Raw genomic sequence first — 27,161 nt, 5'->3', positions numbered from 1 at the left:
AAAAAAATCAACAGCCTTTATTGTGTGACAGAGATTACAGATCTACTTTAGCTCTCATGACAAAAAGGGATAGCGGTATAAAAGTACAATCAATGCAATCACAGTACAATAGACAGGATGGGATATGCAGTCATTCCATGGTCTTTGGCTGCCTCCAAGAGGTTTGTGTGTGAGGTGGGTGATAGGGTTGCATAGCGAGTCCCTCTCATCTGGACAGTAAGCCTTCAGGCCTGAGGCTATAGAAAGGACGTGTTTCAGTCTCAGTTGAATTCAGAACAACCTGCAGGAGAAGAGGCACATTTGTTTATCTTAATATCATGGTACAAAAAAAAGGACAAATATGGTAGGAAGAGCCCTTCCCAGTCTATAGTCCCCCAGCCTCCAAACCATCATTTAAGCAGGTTGGGCAGCCGGCTAAGAAACACATTAGTTATTGGGACAGAAAGACCCAACTTACGAATGGTTGGTAGGGGATCCACGGAGGTGACCCAAATGCTCTCTAGAGGAGCTTTGGAGGGTGGATTTTGAGGAGTATGATGATCCACTGGTCTGAGGTCATGCTGTAGTCCTTGGCATTTCGACATCACAAGGCCACAGATGCACAGGAGGGCGAAGATGACCCAAAAGACGATCAGTGCAATGCTAGGGAGGTAGGGGATGGTATTGTCATAAGTGCCTAAGCCATGTGCTCTTGCTGGACCTCCTCCATTCCCCAACCCACCCGGATTCTAGTGGATCCAGCCCTCAGTGAATGAAGCCCTTGGCTTACGTGAAGTGTTCAGTATCAGGATCCCAGTTCTTGCTTTCCTGACAGCATTCATTTTCATAGCATATGAATCCTTTGGGGCAGTGTCTAGTCAGGACAAACAGGAATGGGGAGATACCGATGAAATCCATGCCTCAAATGAAAGGGTCCCTACTTCCCCAGACACCTAGGACCTCAAGTGCAAGCCTCCCTCAGTGAGTGCTGGGTACAGATCTATCCTGTGTTCACCGGCAGGAATTGGTGTGTGGACCTGAGACCTGAGGTCAGAGTTGTCCATGGCAGTAAGGGGCCCTTTTTTCTCAGGTAGAGTGATCTGCTGAGGATCTTACAGGGGAGGCAGGAGTGCCACAGGGATCATTTTTGTCTCCCCCCTCCGAACCATGGAGGGTTTGGAATTAGTAGGAGTTACAGACCAGCAGTTCTCAAGCATTGGCAAGGTGACAGGGGCTGTGGTTTCATTAAAAGTGATATGAATTACATATCTGTCCTCATATCCAGGGCAGAATCTGAGCACACACCAGTCCCCACTGCCTTACTGACATCATCCACAACGTCCCATACTTACAAGTCTTCACAGTTCTGTAGAGTCTGTGGAAGGAAAAAGACAGAGGTCAGAGGTCACAGCCTGGGAGTTAGGTCTCAGGTGCTAGAATGCTTGTCCAGCGGGGCAATGAATCAGGTAGATGTGGGTAAACCAGGAGTTGATGTCCATCAGTACAGAACTCAAATGAAGGCAGGACTTCAAGATACACAGCCCAGGTGACGCCTAATACCGTAAAGGAATATCTGCCTCAGAAAGAACTGGGGCTACTCTCTGCTCAGACACTGTTACAGACAGTGTGTCTCAGAATCTCAGTTCCTCCAACTACCATGTCCAGAGGCAGCAACTGGAGCCTATCTCTGCTCCCTCACTAGCTGGGATTAAAGGCTTGAAGAACCAAAGAAGCTCCTTCACCCTTTTTTTATTGAGACAGGCACGGTGGTCACCGTGTTACTCTGGCTAGCCTGCAATATGGAGATCTACAGATCTCTGCCAAAGACCTATGAATTAAAGATATGCCCCACTACACTTGGATTCCACACACATCATTGGAACTTGGACTAGGAAGCCACCTTTAGTGGATCCTTAGCTCCACAGCCCCCCTCCCCCAGGGACAACCTCAGCCCCTCACTTCCCATACACCCACCAGTCACTGTCATCAGTAGAGACAACTCTGGGGTTCACTAAACATACTCATGTCTTATCCATCCTCAGGACCCCGTGGGAAACCCCAGCCCTGTATTCTTCAGTGTTTTGAGGCACCCACGGTCTCCATACAGAATCCCATGCTGACCATAGCAGTACTGCATCAAGTCTTAATCAGACTCTCTTCCTCCAGGTATCAAAGCATTGCCCTCTCTGGCTCCTTCACCTCAAACCATCGCCATGTGTGATGGAGCATGCCTCCATCTGAGAACTCCACAGGTTCTAGGACAGCTAGAAGTAGACCCTGTGCCAACCAATGAAGACTAGGAAGGCAGCTTTGGCTTCGGTAAAGATCATTCCTGTAGCCTCCACTTCCCTCCTACCCACTCAGGTAGGTGCCTAATAGAGGCAATGAACTACACCCCAAGGTCACCAGCCTTAAGGCAACAGGGAAGGAAATTCTCCTCACCCAGACAAGCAAGTCAGTTTCCTCAATCTGACTCAGAGTGTAATAAGACATATCAAGACTAAAACGGGGGTCAAACATTCTATTCACGGCTCTACGTGGGACAAATACTCAGGTAACAACACAGTCCTGCCATGACTACAGGACCAGGTTTCCCAAGGGCCTCCCTCAGAGGTCCCTCCCTCCTTTTTCCCAGAACAGAACAGAAGAAAGTTACCGATTGCCAGTGGTTAAGGGAATTCCTGACATGGAAAGGCTGAGACTGGGCTCCAAGGAAAGCTTCTGCCTCATGGAGTCCTCCAAAGCCAAAGAGTTTTGCTTACCTCATTGCCGCTTACTCCTTGCAGACTGGATATCAGGCCAAAGATCAGAGTGAGTGTGCCCAGGACCCAGGATTCCTGCATCCTGGCAAGAGAGCCTATGAGCTTAGAGAAGGGCAGAGTTAACACACTGGAGTTGGGCCGGATCAGGGCTTAGAGACTCTCCAGAGCTCAGGGAAGGGAAGGAGAGAGGAGCTGGCCCTGCTTGAGTTTGAGGATGGAGGAATTGGAAGGTTAGCAGAGGTTGAATACCAACTTGGTGAGTTGGATGGAGCAGAATGCTCTGGAACTTCCTCCCTTCTTTTGTGCTTAAATAGTGTTTAGAACAGGGCGTGGCGACACACCTTTAATCCCATCACTAAGCACTAAGCAGGCACAGCTCTGTTGAGTTCAAAACTACTATGATACCATATGTTGGATCCGGGAAAGCCAGGGTTAAATTTCAAAAGCCCAGTGGTGTTAGCACAAGCCTTTAACTCCCCCGCACTCAGGACATAGAAAGAGGTGGATCTCTGGGGCTAGCCTGGTCTACGGAGGGGGTTCCTGGACAGCCAACACTACATACAGAAACCCTTTGGATATCAGGAGGGGAAACTGTCTGGGGAGGTGACTTAGGGGTTTGAGCAGCTGTCCTTGGACCTGGATTCTGTGTCCAGCATTTACATAGAAGATGGCTCACAATCATCAGAAAGTCTACTTTTAGGTCATACCATCTTCTGAACTCTGAGGGCATCAGGAATACATATGATGCACACACATCAGGGCAATAAATACTCATACAAATTAAAATGACATAAATAAACCTTAAACAAACCAAACCAGACCTTTTATGGACAGCCATGGGATTCAGTGGGGAAATGTGCTGAAATACAATCCTGATAATCTAAATTTTGTTTTATTTTGCTTTTCAAGACAGGGTATCTCTAAATAGCTCTGGATTTTCTGAAACTGACTACCCAGTTAATTAACTGATTGCCCAGTTAATCCTCCAATTCATAGAGATCCCCCTGCCTCTGCCCCTTCTATATACTGATTAAAGGCAGGTGCCCGCCCATTTACTTTTTAAAACTGAATTCGAGGGGGTTGTGTGGAGAAAAAAAAAACTGAATTCGATCTTTGGGACCCCTCTAGTGAAATGAGAAAGTCAAGGCCATGCACTTGATTGCAAACACACAGACACAGACACACAGACACAGACACACACAGACACACACGCATGCACACCCACGCACACACAGAGAGAGAGAGAGAGAGAGAGAGAGAGAGAGAGAGAGAGAGAGAGAGATGGCTCAGTGGTTAAGAGCACTCAGTGCCCTTCCACAGGTCCTGAGTTCAAATCGTGGCAACCAGGTGGTTTTCCACAACTATGTGAATTGGATCGGATGCCCTCTTCTGGTGTGACTGAAGACAGTTAACAGCGTAGTTATATATAAAAAATAAATAAATCTTTCAAACAAAAAGATGAAGAGGGAGAGAGCTAGTGAGGGTGTGCATGAATGAAAAATTGTCATTTAAATATTTTTTATTATTCTTTTACTTTTTCAATTCAGTGTTTCTGTATGTAGCTCTCTTTGTCCTGGAACTCACTCTGTAGGCCAAGCAGGCCTCCAACTGAAGATACACAACCCGTAGGTGTCCAGAGGATGGGGATTAAACACATGTGCCACATCTATCCCATATAAAATACCCTTTAAATGAAAAATTTAAATTCATTCGAAGTGGTGGTGAAACACAGCTTTAGTCCCAGAATGTGGGAGGACAAAGTAGGCAGATCTTTCAGCTCAATGCTAGCCCGGTCTCAAGAGGGATTTGGAGGATAAACTAGGCTACTCAGAGAAACCCTGTCAAAGAAATCAAAATCAATACAGAAAACAGGAGAGAACCTCTCAACGCTGAATGGTGCTGTCCTTCCCAAGAGATAGGGAGGCATATGATGGGAAGGAGGCAGAGACTGGGGAAAGGCAAGTCATTGCAGAGAAGGATAATGGGGTATGTGTCACATAAAAGGTGCCAATCCTTTCTGCTTTGACCAAGAGAGGAGGAAAAGACCCTGAGTTGGGGAAGAAACACTTTGACACAGCTTTCCCCACAGCACTGTGTTATTAGTGTTCCCTCTGTTTTGTAATTTGTGAGAGATGTTGGTATCTTTCCTTTCTGTCTGAAGAAAAAATCGTGGCTAAGCACTTTGTCCATTGTGCCCAAAAAGTTGGTGTCCCTCACGGCGATGAGCAGGCCAGGTGGGATTCATGTACAGAATCAGGGAGTGAGAGTGTGGCCACCAGGTAACAGCATAGGCCAGCGCCTATGTGGGCCCAAGCATTTAGGTCATGACTTCAGAGGCTCTGAGACCTTAGGAGAAAACAGGCAGACTGGTGGATGTAGGATGACTGACAAGGGTGGAAGACAGACATGTGTGTGGCATCTGAGCTAGAGGAAGGGGCATAAGGACTTAGTGACTGAGTTGCTGTCTGGTCTGGTGACACAGAAAGGTGACCCTTGGAGGCTCTGCTGTGAATGCTATATGCATCTCACATGCCCTGTTCCCTCTCCTCTGTAACTTGGCTGTGGGATACAGGTAACTTCTAGGAAGCCTCCCCTTATTTCTGGTCCCTTTATTACCTGTCATTCTGAGAAATTCTCCAAGCCTCAACTTCTCTCCCAGTCTTTGTTTTCCAACTTTACTGTCCTAATGGGTGCCACTTCCAAAGGTATCTGTTTGGGCCCCTCTGTTGTCCTGCTGTTTCCATCACCAACTGTGTCTCAGGGACCCTGCAGCTCCCTCATTCACCTGCAAGGAATTGTCCTGTGGTCTCTCTCCCACTATCTGCCTGTGACTCTCATTATCCCTTGTTTCCTTTAATGCTCAAAATCAGAACCTTACAGAGTCAGCCCAAGTGCAATTGGGATCTGTTCCCAGAGAATCCCCCCTCTATTTTAAATCTCTGGAGACTATGGCTGGGGATTCAAAAGGAGGGAGGTGGGTGTGCCTCTTGCTGGAACCCCCTTGGGACAGTGCTGATATTTCCCAACAACATTCACACTTTGGCCCTCTTGAGAGAAATTGTTGCTAAGTTAGATTTCTGGCCCTCCGGCCTCTGCCCAGGCCCCAATGTGTCTGTCTGTGTGCTTAGAGAGAATTCTGTGGTCCTTCATAGCCTGCTGCCTGCCACCCTGCCAGACCGGGAGCCCCCCTGGAATTAGGTCTCAAGAAGAGGAGAAGGCCAGACACCCTGTGTAGTTGACAAGAGTGTTGGGGTGGGTGCGCTGGAGAAATGAAGTGTTTAGTACCCGTGTCCCTGATGGCAGTATGAAACAGGGGTTATTTCCTTTGAGTATCTGGCATCCATCCAACCTCCATGTATTCTTGTTGAGGAGAGGGGAGGAGATTAAAATTGTATTGAGATAACATAAAGTTTTTCTTGTGTGATGGTTGGCATGTGCTTGGCCCAGATTGGCAGTATTGCAAACTGTGGCCTTGTCAGAGTAGGAGTGTCGCTGTGACATTTGGCTTGGAGACCCTCATCCTATCTGGCTTGAAGTTACTGTTCAGCTTGTTTCTGATGAAGATGAAGAAGTCCTCCATTCTTCTTGCAGTATGCCTGCCTTGGGGCTGCCATATTCCTGCCTCCATGATATGAACTGGACATCTGAACCTGTTACCCAGCCCCAGTGAAATGTCTTTATAGAGGTGCCTTGGTCATGGTGTACATTCCCTGAGGTAAAAACCTAAGTAATAGACAAGTCGGTACCAGAACTGGGGTATTGCTGTCATACGTCTGAACATGCCTTTGTTTGGATGAATATGGATTTTAGAGCTTTAAATATCCAAACACTGGACTGTTTTAAATGGGGATCATTGGGCCATCCTAGTAGGAATATGGAAGAATTTTGTACTCACACTGATGTGACTTGTTGAGACTTGGGCCATCAAGTTCCAGTGAAGTATTTCAACATGTGTCTTAGGTACTGTTTATGTACTGTTTTGGTTTAGAAGAATGTGGCTACTTTTGGCCCTTGACTGAAGAGTCTACCTCAGGCTCAGAGGAAGAGACTCAGATAAATTTCTTTGACATGGAAAGTCTCAGCAAAATCTTTGTTCTTTGGTTATTTCTCCTGAACAGACTTTTCAATGAGCTTAGCAAGCTGAAAAAGGAAAAATAAAAAAAAATATACACTTTGAGTACTAAAGGAGCACCAGGAAGTGCTATGGAGCTGAATTCTATGATAAAGATAATTGAATTTAATTGTGTGTTTACGTTCAGGTAAGATCCTACCCAGCAAAATGTAGATGCAGGCATGGTGGTACACACCTTTTATCCCAGGAGAAAAGGCCCAGGACATGAGTTCAAGACCATCCTGGGACAAAGCAGGCTCTAGGTGAAGAAAGGCTTAATCCCAGGGATAATAACACACACCTTTAATACAAGTGTTACAGGAGACTGAGCCCTGCAGGTCTATTAGTTCCAGGACTGCCTGCAGAGCAAGGTCCAGGAAATTAACGCTCAGGCAGAGTGGGACATGGGAAACAGAACGCTGGGAATGGAATGGGGGGGCGGGTCACGGTCTTGATGGCGCTCAGCAGAACTCAGCTGGTTCTTCCATGCGGCTCTGGCTTCCCAGATAGAAACAGAATGGATGACAGGGAAGACTGATGTTGTTTAACTGGAGCTGAGAAATGAGCTGTGATTAAGAAGAGACCATTGTCGCTGAGGTGAGGGGAAGTATTTCCAGTGAGCTCAAAGTTGTTGTGTTCAGGGATAGCCAAGGTTGTACCACATGCTGCAGCTGTACTTGCTAATGTGTGAGAGTCACCCAGGTGGTACTGGTTTTGAGGGCACAAAGCAGTGATGAAGAACACCTGAGGCTTGGAATTGTGAGAGAGCATGGAAGGCCGTTGATGAAGGTGCAGTTTCAGTTGCAGTTGATGGTCCAGGACAGAAGAGGTCATATAAAGGGACTGAGGCTTGGCACCATGAAGAGAGCCTATGAGAGGATATGGGTGATGCCTACTTCATTGTGAGGACCCCAGCCTAGTGGAGATGCCAGTAATATGAGATGATCGCCAACAACAGCTGTGGCAGGTGAGTGGATCAACCAGAGCTTAGAGCACTACAGTGTAGACTCACCTGTGACACCATGACTTCTATAAACCCTCACCCACTTCTCGATACCCTCAGAAACTGAGTGGGAAAAGACTCTGTCAGACGCCTGGAGAGAAGGGTCAGTGGTTATTTATGCCTGCTACTTGTCAGTACTTAAGTTCAATTCCCAACACCCGCATGGCAGTTCATAAACATCTGAAACACCAGGGGGACCTGTGACCCTCCCACACCCATGAATGCACATTTTAAACATAATATTCCAGCCACTGAACTTCAGGAGAGCCACTCTCTGCAGGCCAAGCACTGATTGGAAAGCCGTAGACCATCTTCAATATGGTCGGGGGGAAGGAGGCTGAGGTGTCCGTCCTCCATTAGAAAGACTCCCACATCAAAACAAACCTGTCTCCTCACACTCCCTCCATTATGACTTCTTTTCCCTGCACAGTAACATTTTGTCACCATCTACTGTTCTCGCTCAGAGTCTGAATGTCCCTGGATTCCCTGTCTTGCCATCTTCTGTGGCAGCCAGAGGATTCCACACTTGAAGCCAGCCTGCTCTACAGAGTGAGTCCAGACAGCCCCCTGCCCTGCCTGCACACCTAAGCAGTGAGTTTCACAGGTATGGATGAAGACGTCTCAGAGAGTCTGACCAGTTCAGTCTTCACTGTCTTCCAGGCACAGACTGGCTTCTGTAGAATGGCAGAGTGAGCTGTCCATTCTAGATGGGAAGACCACGACCAAAGATTTTTTTATATCCACCACAGACTCCGGCAAGTCTTAAAAAAATCAACAGCCTTTATTGTGTGACAGAGATTACAGATCTAGTTTAGCTCTCATGACAAAAAGGGACAGCGGTATAAAAGTACAATCAATGCAATCACAGTACAATAGACAGGATGGGATATGCAGTCATTCCATGGTCTTTGAGTGCCTCCAAGAGGTTTCTGTGTGAGGTGGGTGATAGGGTTGCATAGCGAGACCCTCTCATCTGGCCAGTAGGGCCTTCAGGCCTGAGGCTGTATGGAGGACGTGTTTCAGTCCCAGTTGAATTCAGAACAACCTGAAGGAAAAGAGGCACATTTGTTTTTCTTAATATCTTGGTACAAAAAAAAGGACATATACGGTAGGAAGAGACCTTCCCCTTCTATAGTCCCCCAGCCTCCAAACCATTATTTAAGCAGGCTGGACAGCTGGCTATGAAACACATTAGTTATTGGGACAGAAAGACCCAAATACGAATGGTTGGTAGGGGATCCACAGAGGTGACCCAAATGCTCTATAGAGGATCTTGGGAGTGTGGATTTGGAGGACACTGATTATCTGCTGATCTGAGGTCATGCTGCAGTCCTTTGCTCTTGCACATCACAAGGCCATAGATGCACAGGAGGGCAAAGGTGATGACACAAAAGACAATCAGTGAGATGCTAGGGATGTGGGGGATGGTATTGTCATAAGTGCCTAAGCCATGTGCCCTTGCTGGACCTCCTCCATTCCCCAACCCACCCTGATTCTAGTGGATCCAACTCTCAGTGAATGAAGCCCTGGGCTTAAGTGAAGCGTTCAGTATCAGGATCCCAGATCTTGCTTTCCTGACAGCATTCATTGTCACAGCATTTGAATCCTTTGGGGCAGTGTCTAGTCAGGACAAACAGGAATGGGGAGATACCGATGAAATCTGTGCCTCAAACCAAAGGGTCCCTGCTTCCCTATACACCTAGGACCTCAAGTGCAAGCCTCCCTCAGTGGGTGTGGGGTACAGATCTATCCTGGGTTCACAGGCAGGAATTGGTGTGTGGACCTGAGACCTGAGGTCAGAGTTCTCCATGGCCGTAAGGGGCCCTTTTTCCTCAGTCAGAGTGATCTGCTGAGGATCTTTTTTTTTTTTTTAGATTTATTTATTTATTGTATATAAATACACTGTACCTATCTTCAGACACACCAGAAGAGGGCCTCAGATCTCATTACGGATGGTTGTGAGCTACCACGTGGTTACTGGGATTTGAACTCAGGACGTCTGGAAGAGCAATCAGTGCTCTTAGCCGCTGAGCCATCTCTCCAGCCCCTCTGTTGAGGATCTTACAGGGGAGGCATGAGTGCCACACGGATCATTTTTGTCTCCTCCCTCCCAACCATGGAAGGTTGGGAATTAGCAGGAGTTACAGACAGGAGATCTCAAGCATTGGCAAGGTGACAGGGGCTGTGGTCATTAAAAGTGATATGAATTACATATCTGTCCCCATATCCAGGGCAGAATCGGAGCACACACCAGTCCCCACTGCCTTACTGACATCATCGAAATGTCCCATACTTACAAGTCTTCCCAGGTGCATACAGTCTGTGGGAGGAAAAAGAAAGAGATCATAGGTCACAGCCTGGGATTTGGGTCTCAGGTGCTAAAATGCTTGTCCACCCAGGGAATGAATCAGGTAGATGTAGGTAAACCAGGATTTGATGTCCATCAGTACAGAACTCAAATGAAGGCAGGACTTCAAGATACATAGCCAAGACGAGGCCTAATACCGTAAAGGAATATCTGCCTCAGAAAGAACTGGGGCTACTCTCTGCTCAGACACTGTTCCAGACCGTGGGTCTCAGAATCTCAGTCCCTGCAACTACCATGTCCAGGGCAACAACTGGAGCCTAGCTCTGCTCCCTCACTAGCTGGGATTAAAGGCTTGAAGAACCAAGGAAGCTCCTTCACCATTTTTCTTATTGACACAGGCAAGAGGATCACTGTGTTACCCTGGCTAGCCTGCTATGGAGATCTACAGATCTCTGCCAAAGACCTCTGAATTAAAGATATGCCCCACTACCCTTGGATTCCACACACATCATTGGAGCTTGGCCTAGGAAGCCACCTTTAGTGGATCCTTAGCTCCACAGCCCCCCTCCCCCAGGACCAACCTCAGCCCCTCACTTCCCATACACCCACCAGTCACTGTCATCAGTAGAGACAACTCTGGGGTTCACTAAACGTACTCATGTCCTATCCATCCTCAGGACCCCGTGGCAAACCCCTGCCCTGTATTCTTCAGGATTTTGAGGCACCCACGGTCTCCATACAGAATCCCATGCTGACCATAGCAGTACTGCATCAAGTCTTAATCAGACTCTCTTCCTCCAGGTATCAAAGCATTGCCCTCTCTGGCTCCTTCACCTCAAACCATCGCCATGTGTGGTGGAGCATGCCTCCATCTGAGAACTCCACAGGTTCTAGGACAGCTAGAAGTAGACCCTGTGCCAACCAATGAAGACTAGGAAGGCAGCTTTGGCTTCGGTAAAGATCATTCCAGTAGACTCCACTTCCCTCCTACCCACTCAGATAGGTGCCTAATAGAGGCAATGAACTACACCCCAAGGTCACCAGCCTTAAGGCAACAGGGAAGGAAATTCTCCTCACCCAGACAAGCAAGTCAGTTTCCTCAATCTGACTCAGAGTGTAATAAGACATATCAAGACTAAAACGGGGGTCAAACATTCTATTCAGGGCTCTACTTGGTAAAAATGCTCAGTTAACAACACAGTCCTGCCATGACTACAGCCCCAGGTTTCCGAAGGGCCTCCCTCAGAGGTCCCTCCCTCCTTTTTCCCAGAACAGAACAGAAAAAAGTTAACGATTGCCCGTGGTTAAGGGAATTCCTGACATGGTAAGACTGATACTGGGCTCCAAGGAAAGCTTCTGCCTCAGGGAATCCTAGAAGTCAAAGAGTTTTGCTTACCTCATTGCCCCTTACTCCTTGCAGACTGGGTATCAGGCCAAAGATCAGAGTGAGTGTGCCCAGGACCCAGGAGTCCTGCATCCTGGCAAGAGGGCCTATGAGCTTAGATAAGGGCAGAGTTAACACACTGGAATTGGGCTGGATCAGGGCTTAGAGCCTAGCCAGAGCTCAGGGAAGGGAAGGAGAGAGGAGCTGGCCCTGCTGGAATTTGAGGATGGAGGAATTGGGAGGTTAGCAAAGTTTGATTTACCAACTTGGTGAGTTAGAAGGAGCAGAACACTCTGGAATTGCCTCTGTTGTTCTGTGCTTAAATAGTGTTTAGAGCAGCGCGTGGTGACACACCTTTATCCCATCACTAAGTAGGCACAGCTCTGCTGAGTTCAAAATTACTATGATAACGTATGTTAGATCCAGGAAAGCCAGGGTTACAGGAGACTGAGCCCTGCAGATCTATTAGTTCCAGGACAGCCTGCAGAGCAAGTTCCAGGAATTCAAAGCTTAGGCAGAGTGGGACATGGGAAACAGAACGCTGGGAATGGAATGGGGGAGCGGGTCATGGTCTTGATGGCGCTCAGCAGAACTCAGCTGGTTCTTCCATGCGGCTCTGGCTTCCCAGATAGAAACAGAATGGATGACAGGGACGACTGATATTGTTTAACTGGAGCTGAGAAATGAGCTGTGATTAAGAAGAGACCATTGTCGCTGAGGTGAGGGGAAGTATTTCCAGTGAGCTCAAAGTTGCTGTGTTCAGGGATAGCCAAGGTTGTACCACATGCTGCAGCTGTACTTGCTAATGTGTGAGAGTCACCCAGGTGGTACTGGTTTTGAGGGCAAAAAGCAGTCATGAAGAGCACCTGAGGCTTGGAATTGTGAGAGAGCATGGAAGGCCATTGATGAAGGTGCAGTTTCAGTTGCAGTTGATGGTCCAGGACAGAAGAGGTCATATAAAGGGACTGAGGCTTGGCACCATGAAGAGAGCCTATGAGAGGATATGGGTGATGCCTACTTCATTGTGAGGACCCCAGCCTAGTGGAGATGCCAGTAATATGAGATGATCGCCAACAACAGCAGTGGCAGGTGAGTGGATCAACCTGATCTTAGAGCACTACAGTGTAGGCTCACCTGTGACACCATGACTTCTCTAAACCCTCACCCACTTCTCGAAACCCTCTGAAACGGAGTGGGAAAAGACTCTGTCAGACGCCTGGAGAGAAGGCTCAGTGGTTATTAATGCCTGCTACTTGTCAGTACTTAAGTTCAATTCCCAACACCCGCATGGCAGTTCATAACCATCTGAAACACCAGGGGACCTGTGACCCTCCCACAACACCAATGAATGCACATTTTAAACATAATATTCCAGCCACTGAACTTCAGGAGAGCCACTCTCTGAAGGTCAAGCACTGATTGGAAAGCCCTAGACCATCTTCAATATGGTGGGGGAGAAGGAGGCTGAGGTGTCCCTCCTCCTTTAGAAAGACTCCCACATCAAAACAAACTTGTCTACCCACACTCCCTCCATCACGACTTCTTTTCCCTGCACAGTAACATTTTGTCAGCATCTACTGCTCTCGCTCAGAGCCTGAATGTCCCTGGATTCCTGTCTTGCCATCTTCTGTGGCAGCCAGAGGATCCCGCACTTGAAGCGAGCCTGCTCTACAGAGTGATCCAGGACAGCCCCCTGCCCTGCCTGCACACCTAAGCAGTGAGGTTCCCTAGTGCTGTCTGTCTTGCAGAGAAACATTGGCCGTCAGCCCCCTGCAGGAACCACAGTAAAGACAACAGTAGGTGTCCAGGCCCCTCCAACAGGAACTGTCTCCATTCACTTCCACAGCCTGTGCACACTCCAAGCTCCAAGATGGCCTCAGTACCTCAGCCTCTGGACAAACCCTTCTTCTCTTTAGGAGTTCACCTTGGGTGGGCTGTAGCTAATGCCTGGAACCCACTCTCAACAGAAGGTACAAGGTGGGGTCAGCCCCCCACTACATCCAAGGGATTCTAGGAAAGGAGGTGAAAAGAAGTGTTCCCTAGACCTCACTCCACACATTTCTATTCATGCTTCTCCAGGCTTCTCCCAACTTTACCTTCTCTAGAAGGCGGTTTTCTGAATTGTTACTCCCTAATAGTCCCATGATTAAGCCTGTTCTGGTCTCCTAGGAAATCATGTCACAGGAATAGTGTAGAATTGTATTGTCTTTCCAGTTCATTTCTTTTGAGCCCCCAAGATCCCAGGAAACACAATGTCTAAGCTTTCCTTCACATCTTGGATTCTCCATCCTCCCAGCAGGTGCTCAGGGCAGTCAGTCACCATTGGAAGAAGCTGAAGTGTCCCCTTAGCCTCTGAACTGTTCCCATCCGCACTCATCAGCCAGACAGAACCTTGGCACCTGTGGTTTTTGCATTGCTATAGAGGTGCAGTGAGATCCTCTCAGCACAGGTATGGATGAAGAAGTCTCAGAGAGGCTGACCAGTTCAGTCTTCACTGTCTTCAGGCACTGACTCGCTTCTCTAGAATGGCAGAGTGAGCTGTCCACTCTAGATTGAAGACCACTGCCAATGACTTCTTTATATCCACTACAGACTCCGTCAATTCTTAAAATTGAACCACTTTTATTTTGGGACAGAGATTACAGATTCCGGATAGTTCCCATGACAAAAGGGGAGGGTACAGTGGTATACAAAATCAATAAATTAATTCAAAGAACAAATGACAGGATGGGATAGGGAGTCATTCCATGGTCTTTGGCTTCCTCCAAGAAAGAGGTTTTGTGTGACTTAGCTCAAATGGTTGCATATCGAGTCCCTCTCCTCTGGCCTGTAGGGCGCTCAGGCCTGAGACTGTAGGGAGGAGGTGGTTCTGTGGGTGTTGAGTTTAGGACAACCTGCAGGAGAAGAGGCACATTTGCTTTATTTGGAGTCTGCTTAAAAAAGGACAAATGTGGTAGGCAGAGCCCTTCCCAGTCCATAGTCCCTCTGCCTGCAAAGCATTATTGCAGCAGGTTGGACAGCCAGCTATGAAACACATTAGCCATGGGGAAAGACCCAACTGACAGTAGGTTGGTAAGGGATCCAAGGAGGTGACCCAAATGCTCTCTAGGGGCGCAATGGAGGGTGCATCTGGAGGAGTCTGATGATCAGCTGCTCTGAGGTCATGGTGTAGTCGTTTGCACTTGGACATCACAAGGCCACAGATGCACAGGAGGACGATAATGACCAATAAGGTGATGAACACGATCCTAGGGAGGTGGCCATGGTATTGTCATAAGTGCCAAGGCCATGCTCCCTTGCTCAACCTCCTCCCTCCCTCACCATCACCCTGTCTCTGGTGAACCCAGCCCTCAGTGAATGATGCCCTGGAGGGGTGAACCTGTGCTTACTTGAGGGGGTCATTTTCAGGATCCAAGATCTTGCTTTCCTTACAGCATTCATTCTCGCAGCATCTGAATCCTTTGGGACAGTGTCTAGTCAGGACGAACAAGCATGGGGAGATACTGATGACATCGCAGCCTCAAAGCAAAGGGTCCCTGCTTCCCTAGATACCTAGGCCCTCAAGTGCAAGTCACCCTTAGTGTGTGGGGGTACAGATCCCTCTGGGGCTCCCTGGGAGGGATTGGGGTATGGACCTGAGACTTGGGTTCACAGTTCTCCATGGCAGTAGTGTGCCCTTGTTCCTCAGGCAGACTGGTCTGCTGAGGATCTTACACGGGAGGCAGGAGTGCGATACTGATAATTTGTCTCCCCCCTCCCACCTATGGAAGGTTGGGAATTAGCAAGAGTTACAGACCTGCAGATCCCATGGTTGGGTAAGGTGACAGGGGCTGTGGTTTCAGCATAGTGATTTTAATTAGGTGCCTGTCACCTTATCCAGGGCCGAAACTGAGCACACACCTGACCCCCTTGCCTTTACTGACATCATCGACAACATCCCATACTTACAGGTCTTCACAGTTATTCACAGTCTGTGGGAGGAAAAAGACAGAGGTCAGAGGTCAAAGCCTGGGAGTTGGGTCTGGGATATTAGAGTGCTTGTTCAGCATGACAATAGTACTTGCTATTTAGTACAGAACTCAAGAGAAGGCAGGACTATCCATGGCTGAACAAGCAAGGTGATGCCATATAGGAAACAAGAAACTATGTCTCAATAAGAACTAAAGCTAGATATAGTATATCGTTTCAGACAGGCCCTCCCTCCAACTACCATGTCCAGGTTCAAAAACAGAAGCCTACCTCTGCCTACCCAAGTGCTAGGCTTAAAATCTTGACTTACCATGGGAGCCCCCTAACAAGTTTGTATTGACACAGGCAAGGGTCTCCTGGCTTGTCCTGGCTAGCCTGGAATTCAGAGATCTACTTGTCTCTGCCTCCATCTTCTGGATTAAAGATGGTCACCCTAACCCTGGCTCCCTCTTGGAAATTGTCCTATGAAGCTTCCCATAGTGGATCCTTAGATTCAGAGACTCCCAGAAAGCAACCTAAGCACCACGTTGCACCTACACCCTTGATTCACTGTCATCTGTCGACACCACTCTGGGAGTTCACTAAACACACTCATGTCCTATCCATCCTCAGGTCCCCATTGCAAACCCTTGCCCTGTATCCTTCAGTATTTTGAGACGCTCAGGGTCTCCATACAGAATCCCATGCTGTCATTAGCAGTACTGTGTAAGCTCTTAATTAGAACTCTCTTCCTCCAGGTATCAAGGCATTGCCCTCTCTGGCTACTTCACTTCAAACCATCACCATGTGTGGTGGTGCATGCCTCCAATCTGAGAACTCCACAGGTTCTAGGGCAGCTAGACATAGACCCTGTGCCAACCAATGAAGACTAGGAAGGCAGCTTTGGCTTTTCTAATGATCCTTACAATAGCCTTTCTCTTGTTAAAGAGAAGAGGAAAGGACAGGTGACAGTCACAGCTGGGTCATCTCCTCTCCATGTTCACAATCCCTGTGTTCTTTGGTAAGGATGGGTACAGTAAGCTGAAGACACAAGGGCCCAGGAACTCATACACACGCTCCTTTCTCTCGCTCTCTCCCTCCCTCCCTCCCCCTCTCCCTCCTCTTCCCTCCTACTCCATTCTTACATTCTTCTCTCTCTCTCTCTCTCTCTCTCTCTCTCTCTCTCTCTCTCTCTCTCTCTCTCTCTCCTCTCCTCTCCTCTCCTCTCCTCTCCTCTCTTCTCCTCTCCTCTCCCCACTTGTGCAAATACCACTGTCTTGTCTTGGACTGTATTTTTTTCAAGTCAAGATTTCTCTGTGCACCCCTGGCTGCCCTGGAACAGGCTCTGTAGACCAAGCTGGCCTAGGAGTCAGATCCACCTGCCTCTGCCTCCCCAGTGCAGGGAATAAAGGTGTGTGCTGCTAACACGACTGGGCTCCTCTGCTAACTACATTTAAACAGCAGTTAAGGCAGGCATGGTAGACCCAGCATCTAACTCCTTTTAATTCCAATGCTGAGATACCAATGCAAGTCTATGGTGAATTCACAGTTAGTACAATCTACATAGTGTCAGCCTGTGTCAAAAAAAAATGACAGGTTTAATAATCTGGATCCGGATTATTCCCTGTCCCACCTTAACCATGTGGTCAGATCAGGATGGTTGGGAGCCTGAATATTAGTAAACATGGATTTATCAGATCTGATTGGTGTTTTGACAACACTGGTAATTGGATCTGGAGAGAGGGTCAAAAAGGATGGGGAGGTCCCAGATGGGAAGTGTCTTGAACCTGGGTTCACTCATACGTGGCCTTGGATGGAGAATTAGGGGCTTCAAACAGCCAATGAGCACTGTTCTGGGGAGCTGACTTGGGAAGTCACTTAACACAGGCCCACCACCCAGAATATTATCAACCAAGATTGTAAATTTGATCCCAGTACGCCAGAGGCAGAGACAGAGTTGAGGCCATCCTGGACTAACGAGTTCTAGTATATCCTCAGCTAGAGTAACCATGTGTCAAAAAACGAAAGAAACCAAAAGATTGTAGGTTTAAAAGGCTTCTTCTGACTACTTCTCAGGAAAACCTGCCAACCCAAGTCACTTAAAGAGTTTGAAGAGAAAGAGAGCTCCAATCCTGCCTCCCTGAGATCACAGCAGGAGGTCACCCAGCCTAGGAAGCCATGTTCACTGTGTGATCAAATTCAAACTAATTAGAGAAGTGAGAGAACCTCCACCTCTCTGGTACACAAGCAGATAAGTCAGAGTGAACCAATAACTACACCCCAAGGTCACCAGCCATGCAGTGTCAGGGAAGCAGAGACACCTAATCCAGACAAGCAAGACCTCAGGATCCTCAGCCTGACTCAGAGGCATTCAAAGGCTAAACCGGGGGTCAAAGTCCCTATTCAGGGCTGTGGTTGGAGCCAGTTCCCAGTTAACAACACAGTCCTGCCAAAACTAGGGGCCCAGGTTACCTAGGGCCTCCTTGTGGACCCTACTTCTACTTTCCCCAAACAGAGTAGGAAGGAAGTTACCAATGCCTGTGGTTAAGGGAATTCCTGTCAAGATAAAGCTGGGACAGGGCTCCAAGGCAAGCCTCTGCCTCCCAAGAGTCCTCCAAAGTCACAGAGTCCTGCTTACCACATTGGAGCTTACTCCTTGCAATCCGAATAGTGTTCCGAAGATCACGGTGAGGGCTCCTGGGACCCAGGCTTCCTGCATCCTGGCAGGAGGGCCAATGAGCTTAGATGTGTAAGGACCCAGGAACTGGGCAAGACCTTACCAACTTCTCTCCACCTATGGGGCCCAGCAGTGGTGTTTGGCTGGACCAGATCTTAGAGCCTAGCCAGAGCTCAGGGAAGAGAAGTAGAGAGGAGCTGGCCTTGTTGAGTTTGAGGTTGGAGGAATTGGGAGGTTAGAGAGTTTGATTTACCAATTTGGTGAGTTGGATGGAGCAGAACACTCTAGAACTTAGTCTGTTGTTCTGTGCTTAAATAGTGTTTAGAGCAGGGCAAAGCCACACACCTTTAATCCGATCTCTAAGCACGCACAGCTCGGTGAGTTCAAAACTACAATATATTGGATCCGGGACAGCCAGGGTTAAATTTCAAAAGCCCAGTGGTGTTAGCACAAGCCTTTAATTCCCCAGCACTCAGGACAGAAAGAGGTGGATCTCTGAGGATAGCCTGGGCTACGGAGGGGGTTCCTGGACAGCCAAGACTTCACACAGAAACCCTTTGGGTGTCAGGAGGGGAAATGTCTGGGGAGGTGACTCAGGGGTTAGGAGCAGCTGTCCTTGGACTTGGATTCTGTGTCCAGCATCTTCATAGAAGATGGCTCATAAACATCTGAAAGTCTACTTTTAGATCATCCCATCTTCTGAACTCTGAGGGCATCATGCATGCATATGGTGTACATACATGAGGCCAATCAAAACTCATAGAAATAAAAATGACATAAATATACCTTAAACAAAACAAACCTTTAAGGCCAGTCAGGTGACTCAGTGGGGATGGAGAGATAGGAAGAGGGAGAACAAAAGGTGGAGAGTGAGAGGGCTGGAGAGATGGCTCAGTGGTCAAGAGCACTCAGTGCTCTTCCAGAGGTCCTGAGTTGACATCGTGGCAAGCTCTGAGTTGACATGGTGGCTCACAACTATGTGAAATGGGATCTTATGCCCTCTTCTGGTATGACTGAAGACAGTTAACAGCGTAGTTATATATAAAAAATAAATAAATCTTTAAAAAAAGGTGAAGAGGGAGAGAGCAATTGAGGGTGTGCATGAATGAAAAATTATCATTTAAATAATTCTTATTATTCTTTTACTTTTTCCATTCAGTGTTTCTGTGTGTAGCTCTCTTTGTCCTGGAACTCACTCTGTAGGCCAGGCAGGCCTCCAACTGAAGATACACAACCCGTAGGTGTCCAGAGGATGGGGATTAAACACATGTGCCACATCTATCCCATATAAAATACCCTTTAAATGAAAATTTTAAATTCAATCAAAGCGGTGGTGAAACACAGCGTTAGTCCCAGAATGTGGGAGGCCAAAGTAGGCAGATCTTTGAGCTCAATGCAGGCCTGGTCTCAAGAGGGATTTGGAGGATAAACAAGGCTACTCAGAGAAACCCTGTCTGAAGAAATCAAAATCAATACATAAAACAGGAGAGATCCTCTCAACACTGAATGGTGATGTCCTTGCCCAGAGACAGGGAGGCATATGATGGGAAGGAGGCAGAGACTGGGGAAAGGCAAGTCATTGCAGGAGAAGGATAATGGGGTATGTGTCACATAAAAGGTGCCAATCCTTTCTGCTTTGACCAAGAGAGGAGGAAAAGACCCTGAGTTGGGGAAGAAACACTTTGGCACAGCGTTCCCCACATCACTGGGTTATTAGTGTTCCCTCTGTTTTGTAATTTGTGGGGAGATGTTGGTATCTTTCCTTTCTGTGTGAAGAAAAAATCGTGGCTAAGCACTTTGTCCATTGTGCCCAAAGAGTTGGTGGCCCTCAAGGCGATGAGCAGGCCAGGTGGGATTCATGTTCAGAATCAGGGAGTGAGAATATGGCCACCAGGTCACAGCATAGGCCAGCGGCTAGGTGGTCCCAGGCGTTTAGGTCATGAGTTGAGAGGCTCTGAGACCTTATGAGAAAGCAGGCAGACTGGTGGAAGTAGGATGACTGACAAGGGTGGAAGACAGACATGTGTGTGGCCTCTGGGCTAGAGGAAGAGGAATAAGGACTCAGTGACTGAGTTGCTGTCTGGTCTGCTGACACAGGAAGGTGACCCTTGGAGGCTCTGCTGTGAATGCCATGTGCATCTCACATGCCCTGTTCCCTGTCCTCTGTAACTCGGCTGTGGCATACAGGTAACTTCTAGGAAGCCTCCCCTTATTTCTGGTCCCTTTATTACCCGTCATACTAGGAGATGCTCCAAGCCTCAACTTCTCTCCCAGTCTTTGTTTTCCAGCTTTACTGTCTTAATGGGTGCCACTTCCAAAGGCATCTATTTGGGCCCTTCTATTGTCCTGCTGTTTCCATCACCAACTGTGTCTCAGGGACCCTGCAGCTCCCTCATTCTCCTGCAAGGAATTGTCCTGTGGTCTCTCTCCCACTCTCTGCCTCTGATATCATTATCCCTTGTTTCCTTTAATGCTCAAAATCAGAACCTTCCAGAGTCAGGCCAAGTACAATTGGGATCTGTTCCCAGAGAATCCCGTCTCTATTTTAAATCTCTGGAGACTGAGGCTGGGGATTCAAAAGGGGGGAGGTGGGTATGCCTCTTGCTGGAACCCCCTTGGGACAGTCCTGATATTTCCCAACAACATTCACACTTCTGCCCTCTTGAGAGAAATTGTTGCTAAGTTGGATTTCTGGCCCGCCGGCCTCTGCCCAGGCCCCACTGTGTCTGTCTGTGTCCTGAGAGAGACTTCTGTGGTCCTTCATTCCCTGCTGCCTGCCACCCTGCCAGACCGGGAGTCCCCTCTGGAATTAGGTCTCATGAAAGAGGAGAAGGCCAGACACCCTGTGTAGTTGACAAGAGTGTTGGGATGGGTGGGCTGGAGAAAGGAAGGGAAGTGTCTAGTACCCGTGTCCCTGATGGCAGTATGGAACAGGGGTTATTTCCTGTGAGTATCTGGCATCCATCCAACCTACATGTATTCTTGTCAGAGGAGAGGGGAGGAGATTAAAATTGTATTGAGGTAACAGAAAGTTTTTCTTGTGTGATGGTTGGCATGTGCTTGGCCCAGATTGGCAGTATTGCAAACTGTGTCGAGATTGGAGTAGGAGTGTCACTGTGACATTTGGCTTGGAGACCCTCATCCTATCTGGATTGAAGCTACTGTTCAGCTTGTTTCTGATGAAGATGAAGAAGTCCTCCATTCTTCTTCCAGTATGCCTGCCTTGGGGCTGCCATATTCCTGCCTCCATGATATGAACTGGACATCTGAACCTGTTACCCAGCCCCAGTGAAATGTCTTTATAGAGGTGCCTTGGTCATAGTGTCCGTTCACTGAGGTAAAACCCTAACTGACAGAGAAGTCGGTACCAGAACTGGGGTATTGCTGTCATACGTCTGAACATGCCTTTTTTGAATGAATATGAATTTTAGAGCTTTAAATATCCAAAGCACTGGACTGTTTTTAAATGGGGATCATTGGGCCATCCTAGTAGGAATATGGAAGAATTTTGTACTCACACTGATGTGACTTGTTGAGACTTCGGCCAGGAGGTTCCAGTGAAGTATTTCAACATGTGTCATAGATACTGTTTATGTACTGTTTTGGTTTAGAAGAATATGGCTACTTTTGGCCCTTGACTGAAGAGTCTACCTCAGGCTCAGAGGAAGAGACTCAGATAAATTTCTTTGACATGGGAAGTCTCTGCAAAGTCTTTGTTCTTTGGTTATTTCTCCTGAACAGACTTTTCAATGAGCTTAGCAATTTGAAAAAGGAAAAATAAAAAAAAAAAATATGTATACTTCGAGTACTAAAGGAGCACCAGGAAGTGCTATGGAGCTGAATTCTATGATAAAGATAATTGAATTTAATTGTGTGTTTACCTTCAGGTAAGATCCTACCCAGAAAAATGTAGATGCAGGCATGGTGGTACACACCTTTTATCCTAGGAATAAAGGCCCAGGACATGAGTTCAATACCATCCTGGGACAAAGCAGGCTCTAGGTGAAGAAAGGCTTAAAATCCCAGGGATAATAACACACACCTTTAATACAAGTGATACAGGAGACTGAGCCCTGCAGATCTATTAGTTCCAGGACAGCCTGCAGAGCAAGGTCCAGGAAATCAAAGCTTAGGCAGAGTGGGACATGGGAAACAGAACGCTGGGAATGGAATGGGGGAGCGGGTCATGGTCTTGATGGCGCTCAGCAGAACTCAGCTGGTTCTTCCATGCGGCTCTGGCTTCCCAGATAGAAACAGAATGGATGACAGGGACGACTGATGTTGTTTAACTGGAGCTGAGAAATTAGCTGTGATTAAGAAGAGACCATTGTCCCTGAGGTGAGGGGAAGTATTTCCAGTGAGCTCAAAGTTGCTGTGTTCAGGGATAGCCAAGGTTGTACCACATGCTGCAGCTGTACTTGCTAATGTGTGAGAGTCACCCAGGTGGTACTGGTTTTGAGGGCACAAAGCAGTGATGAAGAACACCTGAGGCTTGGAATTGTGAGGGAGCATGGGAGGCCACTGATGAAGGTGCAGCTTCAGTTGTAGTTGATGGCCCAGGACAGAAGAGGTCATGAAAAGGAACTGAGGCTTGGCACCATGAAGAGAGCCTATGAGAGGATATGGATGATGCCTACTTCATTGTGAGGGCCCCAGCATAGTGGAGATGCCAGTAATATGAGATGATCGCCAACAACAGCAGTGGCAGGTGAGTGGATCAACCAGAGCTTAGAACACTACAGTGTAGGCTCACCTGTGACACCATGACTTCTCTAAACCCTCACCCACTTCTCGAAACCCTCAGAAACTGAGTGGGAAAAGACTCTGTCAGACACCTGGAGAGAAGGCTCAGTGATTATTACTGCCTGCTACTTGTCAGTACTTAAGTTCAATTCCCAAAACCCGCATGGCAGGTCATAACCATCAGAAACACCAGGGGGATCTGTGACCTTCCCACACCGACGAATGCACATTTTAAACACGATATTCCAGCCAATGAACTTCAGGAGAGCCACTCTCTCAGGCCAAGCACTGATTGGAAAGCCCTAGACCATCTTCAATATGGTGGGGGGAAGGAGGCTGAGGTTTCCCTCCTCCTTTAGAAAGACTCCCACATCAAAACAAACCTGTCTACCCACACTCCCTCCATCACGACTTCTTTTCCCTGCACAGTAACATTTTGTCAGCATCTACTGCTCTCGCTAGGAGCCTGAATGTCCCTGGATTCCCTGTCTTGCCATCTTCTGTGGCAGCCAGAGGATCCCGCACTTGAAGCCAGCCTGTTCTACAGAGTGAGTCCAGGACAGCCCCCTGCCCTGCCTGCACACCTAAGCAGTGAGTTTCCCTAGTGCTGTCTGTCTGCAGAGAAACATTGGCCTTCAGCCCCCTGCAGGAAGCACAGTAAAGACCTCAGTAGGTGTCCAGGCACCTCCAACAGGAACTGTCTCCATTCCCTTCCACAGCCTGTGCACACTCCAAGCTCCAAGATGGCCTCAGTACCTCAGCCTCTGGACAAACCCTTCTTCTCTTTAGGAGTTCACCTTGGGTGGGCTGTAGCATTAGTGCCTGGAACCCCCTCTCAACAGAAGGTACAAGGTGGGGTCAGCCCCCCACTACATCCAAGGTGTTCTAGGAAAGGAGGTGAAAAGAAGTGTTCCCTAGACCTCACTCCACACATTTCTATTCATGCTTCTCCAGGCTTTCTCCCAACTTTACCTTCTCTAGAAGGCTGTTTTCTGAATTGCTACTCCCTAATAGTCCCATGATTAATCCAGTTCTCGTCTCCTAGGAAATCATGTCACAGGAATAGAGTAGAATTGTATTGTCTTTCCAGGTCATTTCTTTTGACCCCCAAGATCCCAGGAAACACAAGGTCTAAGCTTTCCTTCACATCTTGGATTCTCCATCCTCCCAGCAGGTGCTCAGGGCAGTCAGTCACCATTGGAAGAAGCTGAAGTGTCTCCTTAGCCTCTGAACTGGTCCCCATCAGCACTTAGCAGCCAGACAGAACCTTGGGACCTGTGGTTTTTGCATTGCTATAGAGGTGCAGTGAGATCCTCTCAGCACAGGTATGGATGAAGAAGTCTCAGAGAGTCTGACCAATTCAGTCTTCACTGTCTTCCAGGCACAGACTTGCTTCTGTAGAATGGCAGAGTGAGCTGTCCAGTCTAGATGGGAAGACCACGACCAATGATTTTTTTTATATCTACCACAGAGTCCGGCAATTCTTAAAAAAATCAACAGTCTTTATTGTGTGACAGAGATTACAGATCTAGGTTAGATCTCATGACAAAAAGGGACAGCGGTATAAAAGTACGATCAATGCAATCACAGTACAATAGACAGGATGGGATATGCAGTCATTCCATAGTCTTTGGCTGCCTCCAAGATTTTTGTGTGTGAGGTGGGTGATAGGGTTGCATAGCGAGTCCCTCTCATCTGGACAGTAAGACCTTCAGGCCTGAGGCTGTAGGGAGGACGTGTTTCAGTCCCAGTTGAATTCAGAACAACCTGCAGGAGAAGAGGCACATTTGTTTATCTTAATATCTTGGTACAAAAAAAAGGACAAATATGGTAGGAAGAGCCCTTCCCAATATATAGGCCCCCAGGCTCCAAACTATCATTTAAGCAGGTTGGGCAGCCGGCTATGAAACACATTAGTTATTGGGACAGAAAGACCCAACTTACGAATGGTTGGTAGGGGATCCACGGAGGTGACCCAAATGCTCTCTTGAGGAGCTTTGGAGGGTCTATTTGGAGGACTCTGATTATCCGCTGGTCTGAGGTCATGCTGCAGGCCTTTGCAGTTGGACATCACAAGGCCACAGATGCACAGGAGGGCGAAGATGACCCAAAAGACGATCAGTGCAAGGCTAGGGAGGTGGGGGATGGTATTGTCATAAGTTCCTAAGCCATATGCCCTTGCTGGACCTCCTCCATTCCCCAACCCACCCGGATTCTAGTGGATCCAGCCCTCAGTGAATGAAGCCCTTGGCTTACGTGAAGTGTTCAGTATCAGGATCCCAGTTCTTGCTTTCCTGACAGCATTCATTTTCACAGCATTTGAATCCTTTGGGGCAGTGTCTAGTCAGGACAAACAGGAATGGGGAGATACCAATGAAATCCGTGCCTCAAATGAAAGGGTCCCTTCTTCCCCAGATACCTAGGACCTAAAGTGCAAGCCTTCCTCAGTGGGTGTGGGGTACACATCTGTCCTGGGTTCACCGGCAGGAATTGGTCTGTGGACCTGAGACCTGAGGTCAGAGTTCTCCATGGCAGTAAGGGGCCCTTTTTCCTCAGGCAGAGTGATCTGCTGAGGATCTTACAGGGGAGGCAGGAGTGCCACACAGATCATTTTTGTCTCCCCCCTCCCAACCATGGAAGGTTGGGAATTATCAGGAGTTACAGACCAGCAGTTCTCAAGCATTGGCAAGGTGACAGGGGCTGTGGTTTCATTAAAAGTGATATGAATTACATATCTCTCCTCATATCCAGGGCAGAATCTGAGTACACACCGTCCCCACTGCCTACTGACGTTATCGACAACGTCCTATACTTACAAGTCTTCCCAGTTGCACACAGTCTGTGGGAGGAAAAAGACAGAGGTCAGTGGTCATAGCCTGGGAGTTGGGTCTCGGGTGCTAGAATTCTTTTCCAGCGGTGCAATGAATCAGACAGATGTGGGTAAACCAGGAGTTGATGACCATCAGTACAGAACTCAAATGAAGGCAGGACTTTGAGATATAAAGCCAAGGCGAGGCCTAATTCCGTAAAGGAATATCTGCCTCAGAAAGAACTGGGGCTACTCTCTGCTCAGACACTGTTCCAGACATTGGGTCTCAGAATCTCAGTCCCTCCAACTACCATGTCCAGGGCAACAACAGCAGCCTCTCTCTGCTCCCTCACTAGCTGGGATTAAAGGCTTGAAGAACCAAGGAAGCTCCTTCACCCTTTTTATTATTGAGACAGGCAAGGTGATCACCGTGTTACCCTGGCTCGCCTGCAATATGGAGATCTACAGATCTCTGCCAAAGACCTCCGAATTAAAGATATGCCCCACTACCCTTGGATTCCACACACATCATTAGAACTTGGTCTAGGAAGCCACTTTTAGTGGATCCTTACCTCCACAGCCCCCCTCCCCCAGGGACAACCTCAGCCCCTCACTTCCCATACACCCACCAGTCACTGTCAGCAGTAGAGACAACTCTGAGAGTTCACCAAACACACTCATGTCCTATCCATCCTCAGGTCCCCGTGGGAAACCCGTGCCCTGTATTCTTCAGTATTTTGAGGCACACACGGTCTCCATACAGAATCCCATGCTGACCATAGCAGTAATGCATCAAGTACCATTGCCATGTGTGGTGGAGTATGCCTCAAATCTGAGAACTCCACAGTTTCTAGGGCAGCTAGAAGTAGACCCTGTGCCAAGCAAAGAAGACAAGGAAGGCAGCTTTGGCTTCGGTAAAGATCATTCCAGTAGCCTCCACGCCCTCCTACACAATCAGATATGTGCCTAGAAGAGGCAATGAACTACACCCCAAGGTCACCAGCCTTAAGACAACAGGGAAGGAAATTCTCCTCACCCAGACAAGCAAGTCAGGTGCCTCAATCTGACTCAGAGTGTAATAAGACATATCAAGACTAAAACGGGGGTCAAACATTCTATTCACGGCTCTACGTGGGACAAATACTCAGGAAACAACACAGTCCTGCCATGACTACAGGACCAGGTTTCCCAAGGGCCTCCCTCAGAGGTCCCTCCCTCCTTTTTCCCAGAACAGAACAGAAAAAAGTTACGGATTGCCAGTGGTTTAGTGAATTCCTGACATGGAAAGGCTGAGACTGGGCTCCAAGGAAAGCCTCTGCCTCATGGAGTCCTCCAAAGACAAAGAGTTTTGCTTACCTCATTTCCGCTTGCTCCTTGCAGACTGGATATCAGGCCAAAGATCAGAGTGAGTGTGCCCAGGACCCAGGATACCTGCAT

The 27,161-nt window shown here is 48.0% G+C and overlaps 1 protein-coding gene across 1 annotated transcript; it reads right to left on the bottom strand.

The window, feature by feature from the left end:
- LOC148003055 (transmembrane protein 92-like) lies at nucleotides 1–27,161 on the bottom strand. The gene is made up of 5 exons (XM_087575153.1): nucleotides 27,081–27,161; nucleotides 1,332–1,354; nucleotides 770–853; nucleotides 458–642; nucleotides 1–280 (listed from the first exon to the last, which is right to left on the bottom strand). Exons 1-5 carry the CDS (start codon nucleotides 27,159–27,161, stop codon nucleotides 261–263), a joined length of 393 nt encoding a protein of 130 aa, XP_087431279.1. The 3' UTR covers nucleotides 1–260.

The sequence above is a fragment of the Rattus norvegicus genome, chromosome 10, assembly GCF_021556685.1.
Source record: "Rattus norvegicus strain SHRSP/BbbUtx chromosome 10, alternate assembly SHRSP_T2T, whole genome shotgun sequence".
Lineage (NCBI taxonomy): Eukaryota > Metazoa > Chordata > Mammalia > Rodentia > Muridae > Rattus > Rattus norvegicus.
The sequence above is the reverse complement of the archived record's forward strand: the minus strand, read 5'-3'. Positions and strand labels throughout refer to the sequence as shown.